This window comes from Chanos chanos, chromosome 10 (assembly GCF_902362185.1).
Source record: "Chanos chanos chromosome 10, fChaCha1.1, whole genome shotgun sequence".
Classification (NCBI taxonomy): domain Eukaryota; kingdom Metazoa; phylum Chordata; class Actinopteri; order Gonorynchiformes; family Chanidae; genus Chanos; species Chanos chanos.
The window spans coordinates 13,574,533-13,591,144 of record NC_044504.1 but is presented as its reverse complement, the minus strand read 5'-3'; the positions used below and the strand labels follow the sequence as shown (position 1 = coordinate 13,591,144).

Genomic DNA, 16,612 nt, shown 5'->3' with positions numbered 1-16,612 from the left:
TTTAAATCAGTCTTCGTGTCAAACAGCCATAATTAATAGCTAACCAATGATTAGTAGTGTACCGAACTGCCGTTAGAACGTAAAACCTCGCTATGGTTTAAAACATGTAAGCATTAATTTGCTTTTTGCACGCTGGATTGTTATTTTTAACAGCAGTCATGCGTTTGTAACTCGCCACACTTGTCCTGTGTTGTGACTCTTGTTTTGGCACTATAAGAATAGGTCAATAGTTGTCGAACATTAGTAACAATGTTAAAGTGTATCTATACATATCTGCATCAATCGATATACATGTATTTTCGTGTGCGCACGTATGTATGTATGTATATAAATGTATCGAATTTTGCTCTTATCTCCTACCATCACATCCCCCTGTTTTGCATCCACAGCCCTCAGAAGAATATATCATGAATAGCCTGACCCCTGAGGTGGCACTGAACCGCATCTCTCCAGAACTGCGACCCTTATTGTGTAGCGTGGTCAGAAATGGACGTGTTGGTCTCGACTCTACAAATAGCCTACGGATCACTGATCTGAAGACAGGGTGAGGTTCTTACAGCTTTTCTTGTTTAGTAACATTTTTCATAAGGTGTATGATGGAAATACCAAGTATGATCACCTAGCTCTGCACATCTCTTAGAGACAGCCTTTGTCTTATTGGAGCATTTAGTATGGAATAACACAGACTCATGCCTCATGGTTACCTTTTGCAAGTTATGCAGGACTTGTTGCTTTCATACAGAAAAATAGATCATAGATTGAAACTAAATTGAAACTAAATTAAATATGACTCCAGTCCCATCTCTGGTGTGAGATCAGACCGTGTGCATAGAGAAGGCAGTACCAGGGTTAGACTGCATATCTGTGATTTATAATGACTGGCAATTCTTATTTGTCTCCAACTTTCTTTCCAGTTGCACCTCACTGACACCAGGTCCTTGTTGTGACAGATTTAAGCTGCACATCCCCTATGCTGGTGAGACTCTCAAATGTAAGTAACAAAGTCAATGCAGTTTTCCTCCAAAAAGAGTTAACTGATTCTCCTGAGGGCTGTACCACAAAGTGAGGTAGCTGGTTTATTCAGGTAACTTCTGGTTAAGTTAACTCAGAGTAAGTAGTAAACTTCCTAATAAAAGAGCCCTATGGCTTTGTTTTGCTAGGAGAATGAAGCCATAGGGCTCTTCTATTAGGAGGTTCACTACTCTGCGTTAGCTGAACCAGAAGTTGCCTGGATAAACCAGTTACCTCGCTTTATAGTACATCCCTCTGGACATATATTGGTGGTGTTGGTGTAGTGTCACTGTGAATGTACTCTGCGATTCACATACACAGTTTGTTGGTGTTCACCTCTGAAATCTCTAAGCCACTTGTGTCTGTATTGCCACTGGAGTCAAGAAGTTGTTTTGCAGTGTCCAGGCGGTAATTTACACTGCACCTCGTAGCAGAGGTAGTGAGTTGGAATATCAGCGGTACTACCGGCTGGATGGGGCATCACATAAAGAAAAACTGATTTCTGGATTAACTGGAGGGTGCTTTTCCCATCATCATAGTGTTCATTTACACCTAATGTCAGTGTGGTGCCTGCATAGTTGAAATAAATAACATGGACTTTCACATGCGCTGCATTCTATGACAAGGCATGTACCATAGTAGATGAAAACTAGTGGTGGTTTACCACACATGTACGGGAGGATGCATACACATGTGCTGGATCGGTGCAAGGGTCAAGCAATGATGGGGACATGAGACATTACAGGACACTGAGTATTCCAAATTTGGGTGAAAAGGGATGAAATCCAAGGGAAAAAGAGTAGTTTCTTTTAATTAAGAAGGAGGGACCGTCATGCAACAAAATACAGTGTTTGGGAAACAGATGTTCCAAGTCCAGCCAACACTTGTTTGGGCTCCAAAGTCTTGTTTCTAGAAGTTTCTCTAAACGCAGTAATTCTGGATTAGCCTGGAATAGCAGCACTTGCATTTGCTACAATTTTGGCTCACATGTGCTGTTTCTGAATATGAGATGCTTTAGTATGTTAGTAGGGGTTTTTTGTTGTTGTTGTCTTGTTTTTTAACCGTCAGCAGAGACACAAACCACTTCTCCAGCCATTGCTATTTATCGGTATAATGTTAAGTGTGAGTCATTGTCATTGGGGTGTAAGAAACGGCATGAAATCATTCTGTGTGAAAACAGACCAAAAATAATCAGGATGTCTCAGAGTTTAGTCATGCCTGATTGGAAGCGCTGAATTTTTTCTCAACTTTATATCCAACAGAAACAGTTCAGGTGATGCTGAAATCCTTTAACTGTGTTGTGACATAAAACATGATGAGGATGAGTAACATGGATTATATGTGTCTACCTAAAAATATATGATGTAAGGGAATATGTAAAACTTTTAGGCAGATCTTTAAGATTTAAAATTTTGCCTAAACATAACTAGCAGAGCAGGTCGCCATTTTCTATCATGTTTAACAGCGATTAAAAAAAAAAAAAAAAGAGTTAACCTTCCTCTGTGTCCGAGGGGCAACAGACGAAACTGAGTTTGCCACTTTGAGTCTTGATCGTCAGTTTTCTGTTCACACTGAAATGGTTGCTTGGATGACTTAATTCTTTTGTTTAGCATGTACTGAAGTAATTTGGTGCAATGCAAGCGACCACAAACTCAAAAATAAGAAGACATAAAAATGGTATACTCCATATTAGCAATGCAATTGCTTAACATTCAGGAAAATGTTCAAAAATGCTTTTAGATGTTGTTTCTTTCCATTTGCAATTATTCATTTAAACGGAATGTCTTTGGTGAAATTTAAAAAAAAAAATCTTAGATTTTTTTTCCCCTCAGTACTTCACTCAGAATGACCCCATCTTAAAGACCTTGTTGTTTTCAAGTTTCTTGACTGAAAGAGGGAGTTCAGATATTACTGGGTGGAGAACCTCTGTCTGACAGTTTAGCTTATTCATAAACCACAGCAAACTATTGACCAACCAGTGTAGAAGTCCAGTTCCAAAATCATGCATTAACTCGGACAGTCATACAACGTTAGCCTGTATGTGTCAGAATTTCCAAATGCGGATTATCCTTAGTGATTAGTTCATTATTGTTAGTGATCAGTTAACTGCAGTACTCAGGTGCAGACGGTGAAAATATGCAAGGAAATTTGAATTTTTCTCCTCTGTGTCTAGTCAGAAGTCAGAAACTCTGAACAGATGATGGAAGTGTGATCACTTCATTAAAGCGTGACCCATTCCTGACTACGTCCCTCAAAGCTGATCCTGTTTACTTATTTCCTGAACGCAAGTGCAATAAATCAGCTAAACCACATCTCTTGAAAAAAAAAATGCTTTCAGAGGATGTGTCTGAACTTCTTTCATCTGTGTCCACAGGTCTCTGAAGAGCTTTTTGAAGGGGTTTTGATAGTCATTATGACTCTGACATGATCCTATCTGAGTGTTCCCTCTTGAGGATGCGTCATGTGTGCTAATCATTTACTGAGACTTACACAGTCACGGACGCACGCAGACATACGTTACCATTGAAGTCAGAGATCAGTCAGAGTGTGGTAGCTTTTATCTTTGATAGCACTCTGACTGAATGACTTCTTAGTTTTTTTGATAGTGTTGTCCTTAATTCTACTTGTATTTTTTTTTTTTTTTTTAGTTTTTCTGCTTGTGTTAAAGTATTGTTTGCATGTACCTTTATTTTCTCTCAAGGAAAGATATGCTGGGGTAATCTGACCTTCAGTCGAACTTCAGTTGAGAAAATATGTTGGGCTACAGCTGTTTTTCTAAGTTATTGACAATGTGGATGCTATCCTTCTCAGACAAGAGACAAACAAGTCGCTATTGAAAACATTATATGGAATAGTGTTCCAAATAGTTCAGGGAGTGAAACCTGAAATATTTAGATTAAAAGATTAAAAGAATAAGGCTGTTTCTTAAAATAAGTATTGACCCCATACAAATGAAGAGAATAACACAATTCAGGGAACGGTTTTTGTTTGGATGTGTTGAAGGAAAAAAACCACAATCACAGTAAGGTTGAATATAGGCAACTGGAAGCAAACTAGGGCTGAACGATTCAAATCGAAATCGCGATTTGACACAATGTGATTAGCAAATCTCAAACGGCTGCAATTTAAGATATACGTTATGCAGCACGTCTGACCCAGGAATTAAACTGTCCTGTCAATGGTTTTACAAATTCATGCCGTACTCCTTGTGTGACAGTCATGCTCACCAATCAGAAGTGCCGTGCTCCTCGTGTACCAGCCATGCTCATCAATCAGAAGTGACCCAAGGCATATACGCCAAACAACAACAAACATGTGAAACCCAAGGAAAGTGTAACATTCCTGATGTGGAAAAATGGCCTCCGCTGAGCCAGAAGCAGCGTTGGACAATTTATGATTATTGTTATGATTATGATTATTATTACTAGTTATTTAAGTTATTTATTTAACTTAACACAGTCATAGCTTTTGTGATAGTTGTTCTATGTTCGATTGTTCTATGCCAATTTAAAAAAAAAAAATGTAATAAATACATGTTGGAAGCAGGGTTTCCGCTAGGATTTTTTCCTGCCGGTCAGGTGTCCAGAAAGAATTTATTTTACCGGACAAATTTGAAACTTACCAGTCACGTTTCAATAGCAGTCTATGTTACAAACAAAAAACAAACAAAGTCCTCTGCTGCCAACTTGAAATCAAACGTGTTCAATGTGTCTTTGCAGCTTGCAATGCGCATAAGCCGCGTCACTCTCTCCTCCTCCAGACGACTTAGGGATAGCCTTCGTTATAGCCACCTTTTATTATGAGCATTATTACCGGACATTTTGAAAGGCAATATATAAATATATATATAAAAAAAATATATATATATATCGCAAATCAAATCGCAATCGCGATATCTGTCAGAAAAATGTCAATTAGATATTTTCCCCAAATCATGCAGCCCAAAGGAAACTTTAATAGAACCCCTCCACCCCTTAGTCCTTTCCTTTCACCAGGCCAGGAGTGGAAGTATTGGTACCTGTTTGTAATGTGATTTGACCTGGAATGGAAGTATTAAAAATATTCAATAAAAATTATTAACAAAATGTTATTCAAAAATATATAGAAACACTTTTTGATATTTAAGTGATAGTTAAGTAATCTTCAATACTCTCTTGGATATGGACACACTGCGTTGAGGTGATCGAAAACCCACCTGAGTGTCTCACTTATCAGTTTAGAAAAAAGAAGACAGCACCTAAAAACAGTGGACCTATTTTTTGTTTTGCTTTGTTTTTTTCTTTTCTTTTTTTTTTAACAGAACCAAACGTAACAGTAATTGCTATCAGGAGGCAAAGTAGGATAGATTTTCTGATGCATCTTCAGGATTGCCTTAGGTATGTGGGTGTTTTCATATGCAACTAAAGTTCAAAAAGAGAAAAGTCCATTTTGTTTCTTGGTTTGGTTTGCACAATAACAGTGGTTGACAACTCCTCAATGACTCAAGTTTATTTCATAACATGCAGCAAGTGGGAGGTTCAGGCAGTTAGACTTTTGAATGAACGAAAACCTTTGTTTCAATACATGTGATTTAACTATACAGAGGAGTATGGAATTATTTTCATGAATAACGCCTGATTAATAACACTGTTCAAACATGTCTCAATTCAAAATTGAATTGACCCTGATATAAAGTAGTCAAATCCATAAATTTGAACCTGTTGTCTTTGGTAGACATTCATTTTTTTCATCTGGCAAGAGAAATCGACATAATTCACCCTGTTTTTGGTTTTGAAACAATGACATTAAGATTTCAAACACACTTTTAAGACGTTGACTTCATCAGGGCACACATGAGCCAACCTGTTTAATTGTATGTAACACAATAAATGTTTCCAGAGCCATTTTTGAATTTTCCTGGTCCGATCCTCTGATGCTAGCCCATTTGCCCCCTTAAACAGACAGTGAGTTTGTTCATCCAGACATTTTAGGACTCCATGACCGACGCAACCTGTGTGTCACAGGATGGCACTGCACAAAAAACAGACAAAAATAAAACCCAACTCTTTCCTAGAGCTCTTTCCAATGGCCTTTTAGTCTAAGCTAGCAGGTTACTCTTCAGATGCCCACTTTTCCTTCTTGCCCAATGGCTTAGTTTAGTGTATGAGCGTGTGTGTGTGTTGGGGGGGGGGGGGTGCATACCTTCCTAAAACACATGACCTGATGCCAAGACCCCCACTCAATGAGGACATCATGATGAATTGTATTCCAGGCACCAACAGATGTGACAGATTTACACCAAACATCATCTCAGAGTTTCTTTTTTTTTTCCTCCTTCTCTCTCCATCTGTGGAAAACTACTGGCTCTTGTTTGTTATGCTCTCTGTCTCTTGTCCACAGGTAAAATAGAGAAAAAACAGCCTGTACTGGTAAAAATAGAATTGGGCAACATTGGAACACACTGAAGAGGCTTTCATGCTGCACTGTTATTGACCCAGTTGAGAAATATTAAGGTCCTCATTTCAAGCACACGCTGGATCAGGGCTGTTCTAGCATGAGTTGTTAGCGTAATGAAAGATACCAACAAAACAAAAGGATATTTTTTTTAACCTGTCAACACTCTGAGAGCAAAAATGAATGTGACAATGAGACCAAATATTCCACTTACACATTCTGGACCTGTGTCTTAGGAAAAGAAATATTATGTGCGTCTTCAGGAACAGCATGTAGTGTCGTGTAAGGGAGCAGCAGTGTCTCTCCAGTGAAGCGCAGCTGCCATTAATGAATTGTGATGCAACTACCAGCTTGGATGGGCATCACTAAGAACACAATTGGCCTTGTTCTGGGAGAGTCATTTGGACAGATTACACTCCCCACTGTCGCACTTTACTGACTCCTAGTGTCAGTGTGGCACCTGTACAGTTCCAGACAACTGCAGGGAAGTAGTGTGGGGCTCCCACTCTTTATATACTTGCAGATGAAAGGATGTGGTTGCTGACTTTGCATGTATCAGAGGACCCACAGGTGCATAAGTCTTTATCGTTCCGGATCAGTGCAGGGGATTTACAGTGGTACAGGGAAACAGACTTGTCAAAAAAAAAAAGTTACTCCACCCCCAAAGTGATTAATGATGATGATGATGATAATTGGTCACTTAGTGATCACGGTGTCTGTCTCTACGCATGTAAAGTATGTATACTGAACTAAAACTTCTCACACAGTAATGATTTAACTGAGTATTATGAAGATGTTTTATGTCCTGTCTGCATGTGGTTGTCCATTATGTTCAATAGGGGAGCAGAAGTCATTGGGTTGGTCATGTGTCTTCCCCAGGTTTAAATCCCTTGTCTTGTCATACTAGCCTACATGCCTGTTTTACCCTTTGGGGAAACATTAAGTCCTCATAGTAGGTGTTTCTAATACCTGTTCACATTCCTGAATGTTGTTGTTAGACAAACATGGTGTTCACAGAATACAGTCATAGAATAAGCAGTAAAATAAGAATAAGGACACCAGAACAGTAACAGAGTTGTTATGATTTTGATTAACAGTCTCATCTGTGATGTCTTTTTTTTTTTTTTTCGTTGCCTCCCCCCCCCCCCCCCCCCCCCCCCTTCCTTAGGGGACATCATTTTCAATGCAGGTGACCCTGAGCTGCCTCCTGATTTCATATTTGGGGAAGACTCTGAGTTTCTGCCTGAGCCCTCTGAGCTCCCGGTGAGTTTATTTTCCTCCCTGAATCATCTTGATATGTCATCGCCTCAGAATTTGAACATTGACTATATCATTTTAGCACGTTGCACATATCTCAAAGATTTATTTGAAGCAGGTCCACAGGTGCCAAGTCTTCAGCTTTAGCATAATTGGGCTAATTTTAAAGTGTAGCAGTGGACTAATTGATTTCCCCCCCCTCTGAAACCATCCACAGATTGAACTTTTTAGTGTCTCTGTCAGTTAGCCTAATTAACAAGAGATAAAGGCAGCAATAATTTTCTATAACAAAATTAGTGATTCACTCATGTATCCCAGGAGAAGGCGGAGGCTGCTCATTGTGTTCAAATAATTAAAAAACTCAGCAGGATGTGTACGTCCTCATCCACTAGCTAAGATAATATTTTTTGCAACTACTTAGAAGTGCCTGTTACAGCAGGAGCTGACTCGGTTTTTCTCCTAAGACATCAGTAGATCAATGGAAATGTGTAGTACAAGATAGTCTTGTACAATCCTGCCCTGACTCTCTTACACACACTCTGAGAGTCTCAGCATACACACACATGCGCACACACTTGGCTTTAGTGCATTGCACACCTCTATAGGCCTGAGTCTATTTCCTTCAAGGCTGTAGCAAAGGAGACAGTTTATCTCATAGTTCTCAGCTGTTGTCCATCTCACATTTTGTTCTAATTACAAGGAGGACTCGGGCTACCACGAACGACTAGTTTTCTATCGATTAAACTGACTGGAGTTGTCAGTTTAAAGCTACAGTTTTGCACTTTAATGTGTAAGCCTTTGTTTACACTTTGTTTTGTGCTGCATTATACAATGACATACAGTTTGTTGTTGTCAAAATAAAATGAACTTAAATGAAATTTTTTTTGGAGGAAAACTAATTGTTTAGATTAATCGACTAATCGGAAAAATTGTCGATAGATTAATTGATAGAAAAATAGTCATTAGTGGCAGCCCCACTGAGGTCAAGCATAAAGCAATTACGTAGTGATATTGAAGAAAAACATTTATTCTAATGAACTGAAGCGTTTTCAGAAATCAAAAAGGTAAATTCATAAAAATTAGAAAAAAATGATGCGTCGGTTTAAAATATTGATTTCAGTTAATCACGGCAGCCCTACAGAGGACAATCTGAACACGTGACATCACAGCTTATGACTATGTTGGAAAATGGACTAGTCTTGAAATCATTATATTGGACTTTGGACTGTGTTCTAGGCTGGTCACACTGTAAGGTCTTAAAATTTAGCCCGGTCAGTATTAATGTCAGCCCCTCAGCTATCTAAACCAGACGGGTGCTATTATTCTGACTGACTGACTCAACTGCCTCATTTGACTTGGTTTGGGTTTTGATTAGTTTATTATGATGTTATTATATTTGGTTCTCAAATCTTTCTCTCTCAATCTACAATAATTTTCTCCATGGTCTCTCAAGCAAATATGAGAGAGGGATATCTGTAAACAGTGCTTGGGCTTATGACTCACGGAGTTATGAGCATCATCATTCCCCGTATCCTGAAGCACTCACGTTTGACACTTCTCTGTGATTCTCAGATTTACGACATTTGGTTTGAGGGGCTCTGCGAAATGAGACGCATGTGTTTGTGCCAGGTACCGCCGGGAAATTTCACGGATCTTCACCATTTGAGGTTTACTGGTGGTCTGTTTTTCACAAATGGACAAAAATAACCAGTAAGCCAAAAAGTGCAGTTTTGGTCAAAGAACTAGAAAAGAGCAGCTAAGAGTGGGAATTGGGCTTGAAAAATTCCAGACAGTGTTCATGTGTGTAGCACCTAGGGAAGTAAATTGGTGACAGACGTACTTTTTTTTGGGGGTGGGGGGGGGGGGGGGGGGGGGGTCAGGTCTACTTGTTAAAATTGCTCTGAGCGTTGGGCTATTTTTATGGCTGTGGGGAAGAAAAATCCCCTGTCTGTCTCTCAATCTGGGAGACGGGGAGTATTGCTCATCGTCTCCTAAATCCAGCTGAAAACATAAGGGGAAGCACCTCTGTGCTGCCAGAGCCTGGCAGCTGCCTTCTGTTTACCTTGTCTTTTCTGTGGTGTGTGTGTGCGTGCCGTCGCACAGTTTCAGTCAGAGGGATGTTTTGCTGTCTCCTAACTTCTCTCTTGGCTCCAGTTCACTATAGCCCCTCTTTTGTCTAAGACTTTGACTTGTTTACTCCATCCAGTACATAGCCATGGCTCCATCCATGTAGCTTTGTTTCATCCCGTCTTAAAATTGTGTCTTACTTTGGAAACTTAAGGACACATGTTCAGAGTTAGTACCATTCTTGAAATGTTATGGATGGTGAGTTCTAGATGTTGGAAACCTGTGGTCCTTATTCACATGAGAAGATCGTCTAGTCTGGGTGGGGAAAAACAAAGAAACAAACAGACAAACAAAAACTTGTTACACCAGAGCCATATTTTCTACCATTAGAACAAGGAGGCTTTTGAAGGCTCTTGGTATTTCACGCCAGTGTGGCCATAAGACTTATTGGGACTGTCGGGGTTACGATGGCTGATTTTGGGAAATGAGGTCTGTCATGCATTTTAAAGAGAGGAATGAGATTAGATTATGATTCTAAATCTGTGCTTGAAGTTTTGCCATTGACAAAATGGCAGGCCTGTTGTTGTTGTTTTTTTTTTAATATACCCCTTCCTGAGTGCGATATGTGTACTATCCAAGTTGTGAACAACAGCACTGGGCCTGTTTTTCACCTGAGGGGGTAAGCGCACTCATCTCACACTGCTCTGTGAAATTTGTGAGCTCTCAGCAAAATGTTAAACCCTTTTTATAGACCACTGGGGTATTATTAGCCCCTGAACAGTCACTTTGTTTCCTTGGCCCAGTTCATCAGAATGCTTGGTTGATGCCTTGAAAATTTATTGCTAACTGGAAAACAACTCAACTTGTGGTAATTCTCTGTTTGGAATGCGAATGGAATGAATTTCTCAGCTTCCCTTTTATTGCGTACAGATATTGCACCTCGCTGTAGCCCCCGCCTGGTTTGTCGATTATTCGGGGCAAAATGTAAGGCCTAGTTGTTTAAAATGTAACGTGCCTCATTTCAAGTTCATCGTGACAATATGTTAGGGTGCACTGGAAGGTGTTACAGCTCTGACATATAGTTTTCCTCTGTCTGTCATTTCTCTTTTCATATGTTTATGTTAGTATTCATAGCACAGTGCTTTGATACCACTCAAGCACAGCTTTATGTCGTGAGCCGTCAACGCAGCGTGACATCGCTGAACACTAGCCTAATTTTAACCCACTGATTTAGCTGCTAGTTTACTACATATACTTTTGAAAGACATTGAAGTGCTTTGGGATAGGCTTTTTAAACAGTCTTTTCTTTGTAACGGATGTTATATATTTGGAAGGAGAAAAGGACCATTCAGCATTGGCATTTATGGATAACTGAAAATTACTAAGAGCGGTTGGTTGTTAAAGTTTTTGTTAAGGTTAATCTATGGTCTTTTGTGAGCCGGGGCAACCTCACATCCAGTTATGGTAGTAAGGCGAGTACACCCACTGTTCTTTTTACTTTAACTGGAGAACTGATTACACAGTTCCCTCAAAGAACTTCCAGTGTAGAACAGTAGGAGGGACTAAATCATTGATTGGATCATTTAACATTTTATGACGTTAATCATGGAATTCAGAGCTGAGTCACCTGTTTTACTCCATTAACATTTTGAGTTCAGTAATGTAGCGATGTTTTTTAATCCTTTAAAGCAGAGTGTTATTGTGGAGGGCCTGTAATCCACTTTTTGTATTACAAAAAAAAAGCATGTTAAGCTTGCGATCCCTAATGGTTTTAAAGGCTGTCTTAACAATTTTAGTTCAAAATGTGTCTGTCCCCAACACCTGGCCTGATCAAAGTTATTATAGTGTTGAGAAATGCCTTTTGATGCCTCAAAAGTGACCACATATTATGTGCTAGACCATCTCTTATTAGAGTTAGCCTAATTATTCATCTCATTATGGCAACAGATGTATTACATCAACTGAGGAATGTAGCAACACGCACTGAAATAAAATAAAGTATATGGTTCACTTTCAAAATGATGATGTTAGTTGCTTAAAGTGGCTCATTCCAAAACTGTAATTGGTTTTTTTTTTGGTTTCATTTCTGATTTCATGGCTATGGAATAGAAAGCCTCTGTTTGTGGTTAACTATTTAGTGGTAGGAGTTCTGAGCTGGAGTTTGTGACGATATTACCATGGGAAAATGAAGCACTTTATTTGAATTGCAGTCTGAGTCATCTTCAGGCCATAGTCCATATATTCTTATATGTCACCCTTCAGTGATCTTCTTGTCTGGACTCTGATTTCATCACCATGCTTTTGTTTAACTCTACTCTTTCCTTAGGTATTTACTGAAAACATTTGATAAAATGTCCGAATTGTGTCATCACCGAACTCGGTGAACATGAGACAGCTATGAATGAATGAAGTTTGAAAAACCGTTGAGGTGACCAAAAGAACCGCTGATGTGGCAGTGCTCAGCTCTTGCTCTATGATAAAATTAAACACAGATTGCAGGTCAGCGAAATGCATAGCCATTGGACTTACATGTCCGTGAGAGAAGCAAAATGAAGGAGGTACTTGCACTTTTTTTTCTTTCTTTGCACCCTTTCCTCAAAACCTAATTATTGTTTTTGCACTTTCTTGTTAAACCAGATTTTTTTCATCCTCATTATCCTAATCTTTTAACAATTATAAATTTGTTTGGAATTGATTCAAAGTTTTCCTGATAATGATAAAAATCTGACACTCGTGGCTTTACACTGTACATTTTTCATTTTTTTCATTTAACTTATGTTCTTCTCCAGAGTGATAATTACTGCTGGTTAAGTCAGAAATGACTCACCTCTCAAGCAACCTTGAAATGAAATGCCTTGTACAGGGGCATATTGGCAGTGAACTGTCAGTCTTGGGGTTGGAATCCAAAGTTCTTTGGTTGCCAGCCTCCTTGCCTCCACTCCACTACAAAGTAGAGTTTTGACCACTGTTCCCATATACTGATCTTCTGTGATATAACATACATAATTTTGAAAAGATGTGTAAAAGATGTATGGATGAGGTGGCACACTAAAGAAAATGAATGTTCATTCAGCAGAAGGAGAAACAGCAGACCTGTTCCTTTAGTTGTACCTTCTCCTCTTTCAACTCACTTACCAGGAGTGTAAAATGCTCTAAGCCTCATTTTTATCGTTATGCTTAACAAAGTTTTTTTGCGTTGTTTTTTTTGTTTTTTGTTTTTTTCTTTCCCCCCTAAATTGCTAATCTCTTACTAAGATCTGAACAATGACCATTAGCTCACACACAGGGCTTACAATGAAAGGATATTACATCAAACTAACATACCTTTGCAACAAGGCCTGTTGTTTGGGGCAACCTCCTTCCCCTCCCTTCAAAACTCCGTCATTTCCCATCAGTCTCCACGGAGAAGCACCATATTACCGTACGGGAATAGGCAGTTCCAGAGGGTACTCTTCTGGCAGCGAGCGCCAGTCATTTTAGTTTTACGAGCAACTTGACGGAGGGAGGGGCACAGTTCTGACAATAAGGGGCAGGAGGCTTTTGTTTTTTTGGAGTTGCCTATTCACACCCATCCAGCTGACACCGTAACTGCCAGGAAAACCTGCTGGGAATAAGCCGGAGAGATACTGAGAACAAACTGCCACAGAGGATGATTATTTAACACGTCGGGTCTTGATCTGCCAACTTACGTAAATTTGTGGCAAAGTTGGCCATTGGCACGAGGTACATGACTTTTGGGAGTTACACTGAAGACTTTAGCGTACCCATTTGTTTCTACTGAAAGAGCAACAGGGTTTGCGGTTCAACAAATATGTCCTTTTGGAGCACATCCTGGATCATACCGCTTTGTACCAAGTTAAGAGAATTGGGTAACTTTCATGATAAGTAAAAAATAAAAATAATAATAACAACCCCATAATGATGATAGATCTACATTTTTATTAATATTGAATTTTTCGTAGACAGTGCGTGTGTTGATAAAAAAAGAAAAATAGCTGGAACACTAGGCCCAGCCATCTCTTGGAGTTTTTCAGTCCTTTGTAATGGTGTGGTCTCTTCAGTTCATTTACCTCTTCTTTCAGCCTGTCATTACTTGTTCTGTGCTTGTCTGCACAGTCAATCTGTGCTTAAATCCAGTAAAGAAATGGCCTGATAAGCAGTTTGTCTTATTCGTGTTAAGACAAGCAGTAGTAACAGTAGACATGACTCAGTCCCTCCATTCAGTATTGGTCTTCGTCCGACTGTGCACTGGGAAATACCCTTGCTAAGGTCACTTTTGACACCAGACAGCTATGACAGTCTTGGCAACATTAGGAAGGTTCACAGTCTTAACCTGGTGACTCAGGGAAAACCAACTTGAACTGGAATGAGCCTCTGTCGTTAAAAATGCAAGGTTCTCCTTTCGATAACAAACTGTTGTTTTTAGACTGAAGGCAAGCTCAGTGTGTAGATCAACCCTAAATGCCCGAGGCCCATGTAAAGTTGCAGATGATAAGAGAAATTTTAAGACAGTTTAAGACAGTGTTCTGGCCAGTTTGATGTTACTTCTCATCAGTTGTGATCAGTGCCTTACCAGTTAAATTACTGTTTCATCGTCACTGCTAAATAGGTTCAAACTGGATTTGGAATATCAAAATCTAAAAATCTACCATCAAAATGATTTCATACCGAAATGAATTCATACTCATGAACTTTGCATTGTGTTGTTACAGAATCTTTTTTAATAGTGCACTTGTTTTCCCAGGATACACAGCCTAGTTTTTTTTCCCCCCCATCAGTAGCCTAACTGTGTAATGCCATCACTCATGAACATGCATGTTGAACAGAAAAGGTTCCCTGCTCTGGCAAACAAAGTCAGGTAAGCTGTGTGCTGAATGGAGCAACAGTAGTTTGCCTTTCCTTAGAGGTACAGTACGCTGCCTAATGGAACAGACCACAATGGATCTCTGACTGGCCATAAAGAGAGTCATGGTGACCTGAGTCCACTCGACTAACTGTTCTTTGATTTCCTTCCTGTTCAGCGGCATAATGAGTCTCTGAGATTGTTGCAGCCTTGAAATTCTTGTGGTCTTGATAGAGTGTGCTGACAGACATGGGAATTGTTTCACAGAATTATTTCATCGTACTCTCTTGTATAGCAGCCAGCTGAAGTTTTAAGTACTATCCTTTATTTACCAGCTTCACAGTTTAAGTCAAACATATAAAAGAATCAGAGGAAGAAGAAGTAGTAATGAGTGTGAGTGGGGGGGGGGCATTTTGTAGTATAAATGTCCAAAGTAGGAATGAAATTTTAACACCCTTCCCTTGGAGGAGGGGGGTTAATACTAACCACACTGGTACAGTCAAGTAAACTCCTGGAGTTGTTAGTTGTTGGTTGCTCTCATTTGAGTTTTTTTTTTTTTTTTTTTTTTTCTCTCTTCTTGGAAACCTTTTCAAACAGCCGCTTGGCACAGCAGTACTGTCTAATTGTCTGTAAATGTGTTGAAGAATTGGTAACTCCAAGATTCCAAGATGCAGCCTGGTTCTGCAATTCCGTTTTACCAGTGGTTTTAAACATCTTTATTAGAGTTGTAACAATGCCAAATGTTGCTATACAATTAACTGAAATAATTGCAATTAACAATATAATTGTCTCTTTAGGTCAAATTAAAAATATATATATATTTATTCATTATTTTTCAAACAAATTAAAGTTTTGAATGAATCCCAGGTTACATCTTTTGGTTATTTCACTGTTATGTGACCCAGATAATGTAATAACAGTCTACTGTCGGTTTTCTGAATCCAGTGTCAAACTGATGCTGTAGCTGACAGCAGGCTGACAGTCTAATCCCTCCCCAAATGACCGATTGTCCAATCGTAGTTTAGCTGAACTCAGTTGGGCTTGCAGAATCCCCACATTTTGAAAGGACCAATGGGACACTGTTAAGCAATTTGTTTTACTAACACTAAATGAAAACTCCAGTGAAAACCAAACATGTATCAGTTTAATGTCATGGGCATTTCTCAAAGGTACAACACCGCTTCTCATGAAACTGCCCAACTCTTTTTGGATTTTCATCCTTTGAAAGCCGACTTGACTTCACAACCGTGAATCAATGCAGGCAGGGTGTCCTCTGATAACCGTAATCATGTCAAAAAATCGTGGTTAGACAATTATGAAATAATTGTTACAAGCCTAGTCTTTATTTTTGCTGCAATAGTGGGATTTTTTGTTTAGATTTTAAGCTATTATTATTATTATTATTTAAAAGGAAAACTCTTTTCATTTACGAGTCGCTTGCCTTTCATGGTGGTGATGGATGATAGACGAATTTTGCAGGCTTGGTATAATTTATGTACTCCCGCTGAGACAGGAACCTACAGGTTACTGCACTACTGTACCTTAATGCCAAGAGGAAATTTAACAAGTACAATATAAATGGAAATTTAATTTAGTCTGAGACAAAATTTTTCAAGTAGGCCTTCAGGCTGGCACCTATCTGGATGTTTAAAAGAACATTCCCCTGCATTCATTTCCTTACGTACATATACGCGGTCTGTAGCTCATTAAATTCTCTGTTGAGTATCTAGAAGGGCATTCTCTGAGGGAAATGGTGTTAGTGTGCATTTTCTTTCCAGGGGAACGTAACAACTATCGAAAAGCAACAGAGCCAGATTTTAGTAGGTTTACCCCTTGTGAAACTGTAAGTCAAAACATCAGGCCCTCTTTCAACAGTATAATTTTAAACTTTAAATTTTGACTTACTCTTTAGAACACACCTGTCCCCCAATGCCTAACCTCCCTTTCCTAAAAGAAAAAAAAAAAAAAAAAACCCTTTGTCTTGTATCTGTGTTTGTCAAA

At 39.1% G+C, this 16,612-nt stretch overlaps 1 protein-coding gene across 1 annotated transcript in view; it reads left to right on the top strand.

Annotated features, from left to right (window-relative positions):
- The window catches only part of babam2 (BRISC and BRCA1 A complex member 2), a 63,072-nt gene that overhangs the window by 378 nt on the left and 46,082 nt on the right, over positions 1–16,612 (top strand). Inside the window, exons 2-4 of the mRNA XM_030786878.1 lie at positions 390–544; positions 915–991; positions 7,613–7,707. Of these exons, the coding sequence (XP_030642738.1) occupies positions 408–544; positions 915–991; positions 7,613–7,707 (309 nt within the window). The 5' untranslated portion in view covers positions 390–407. The remainder of the gene's footprint in view (positions 1–389; positions 545–914; positions 992–7,612; positions 7,708–16,612) is intronic.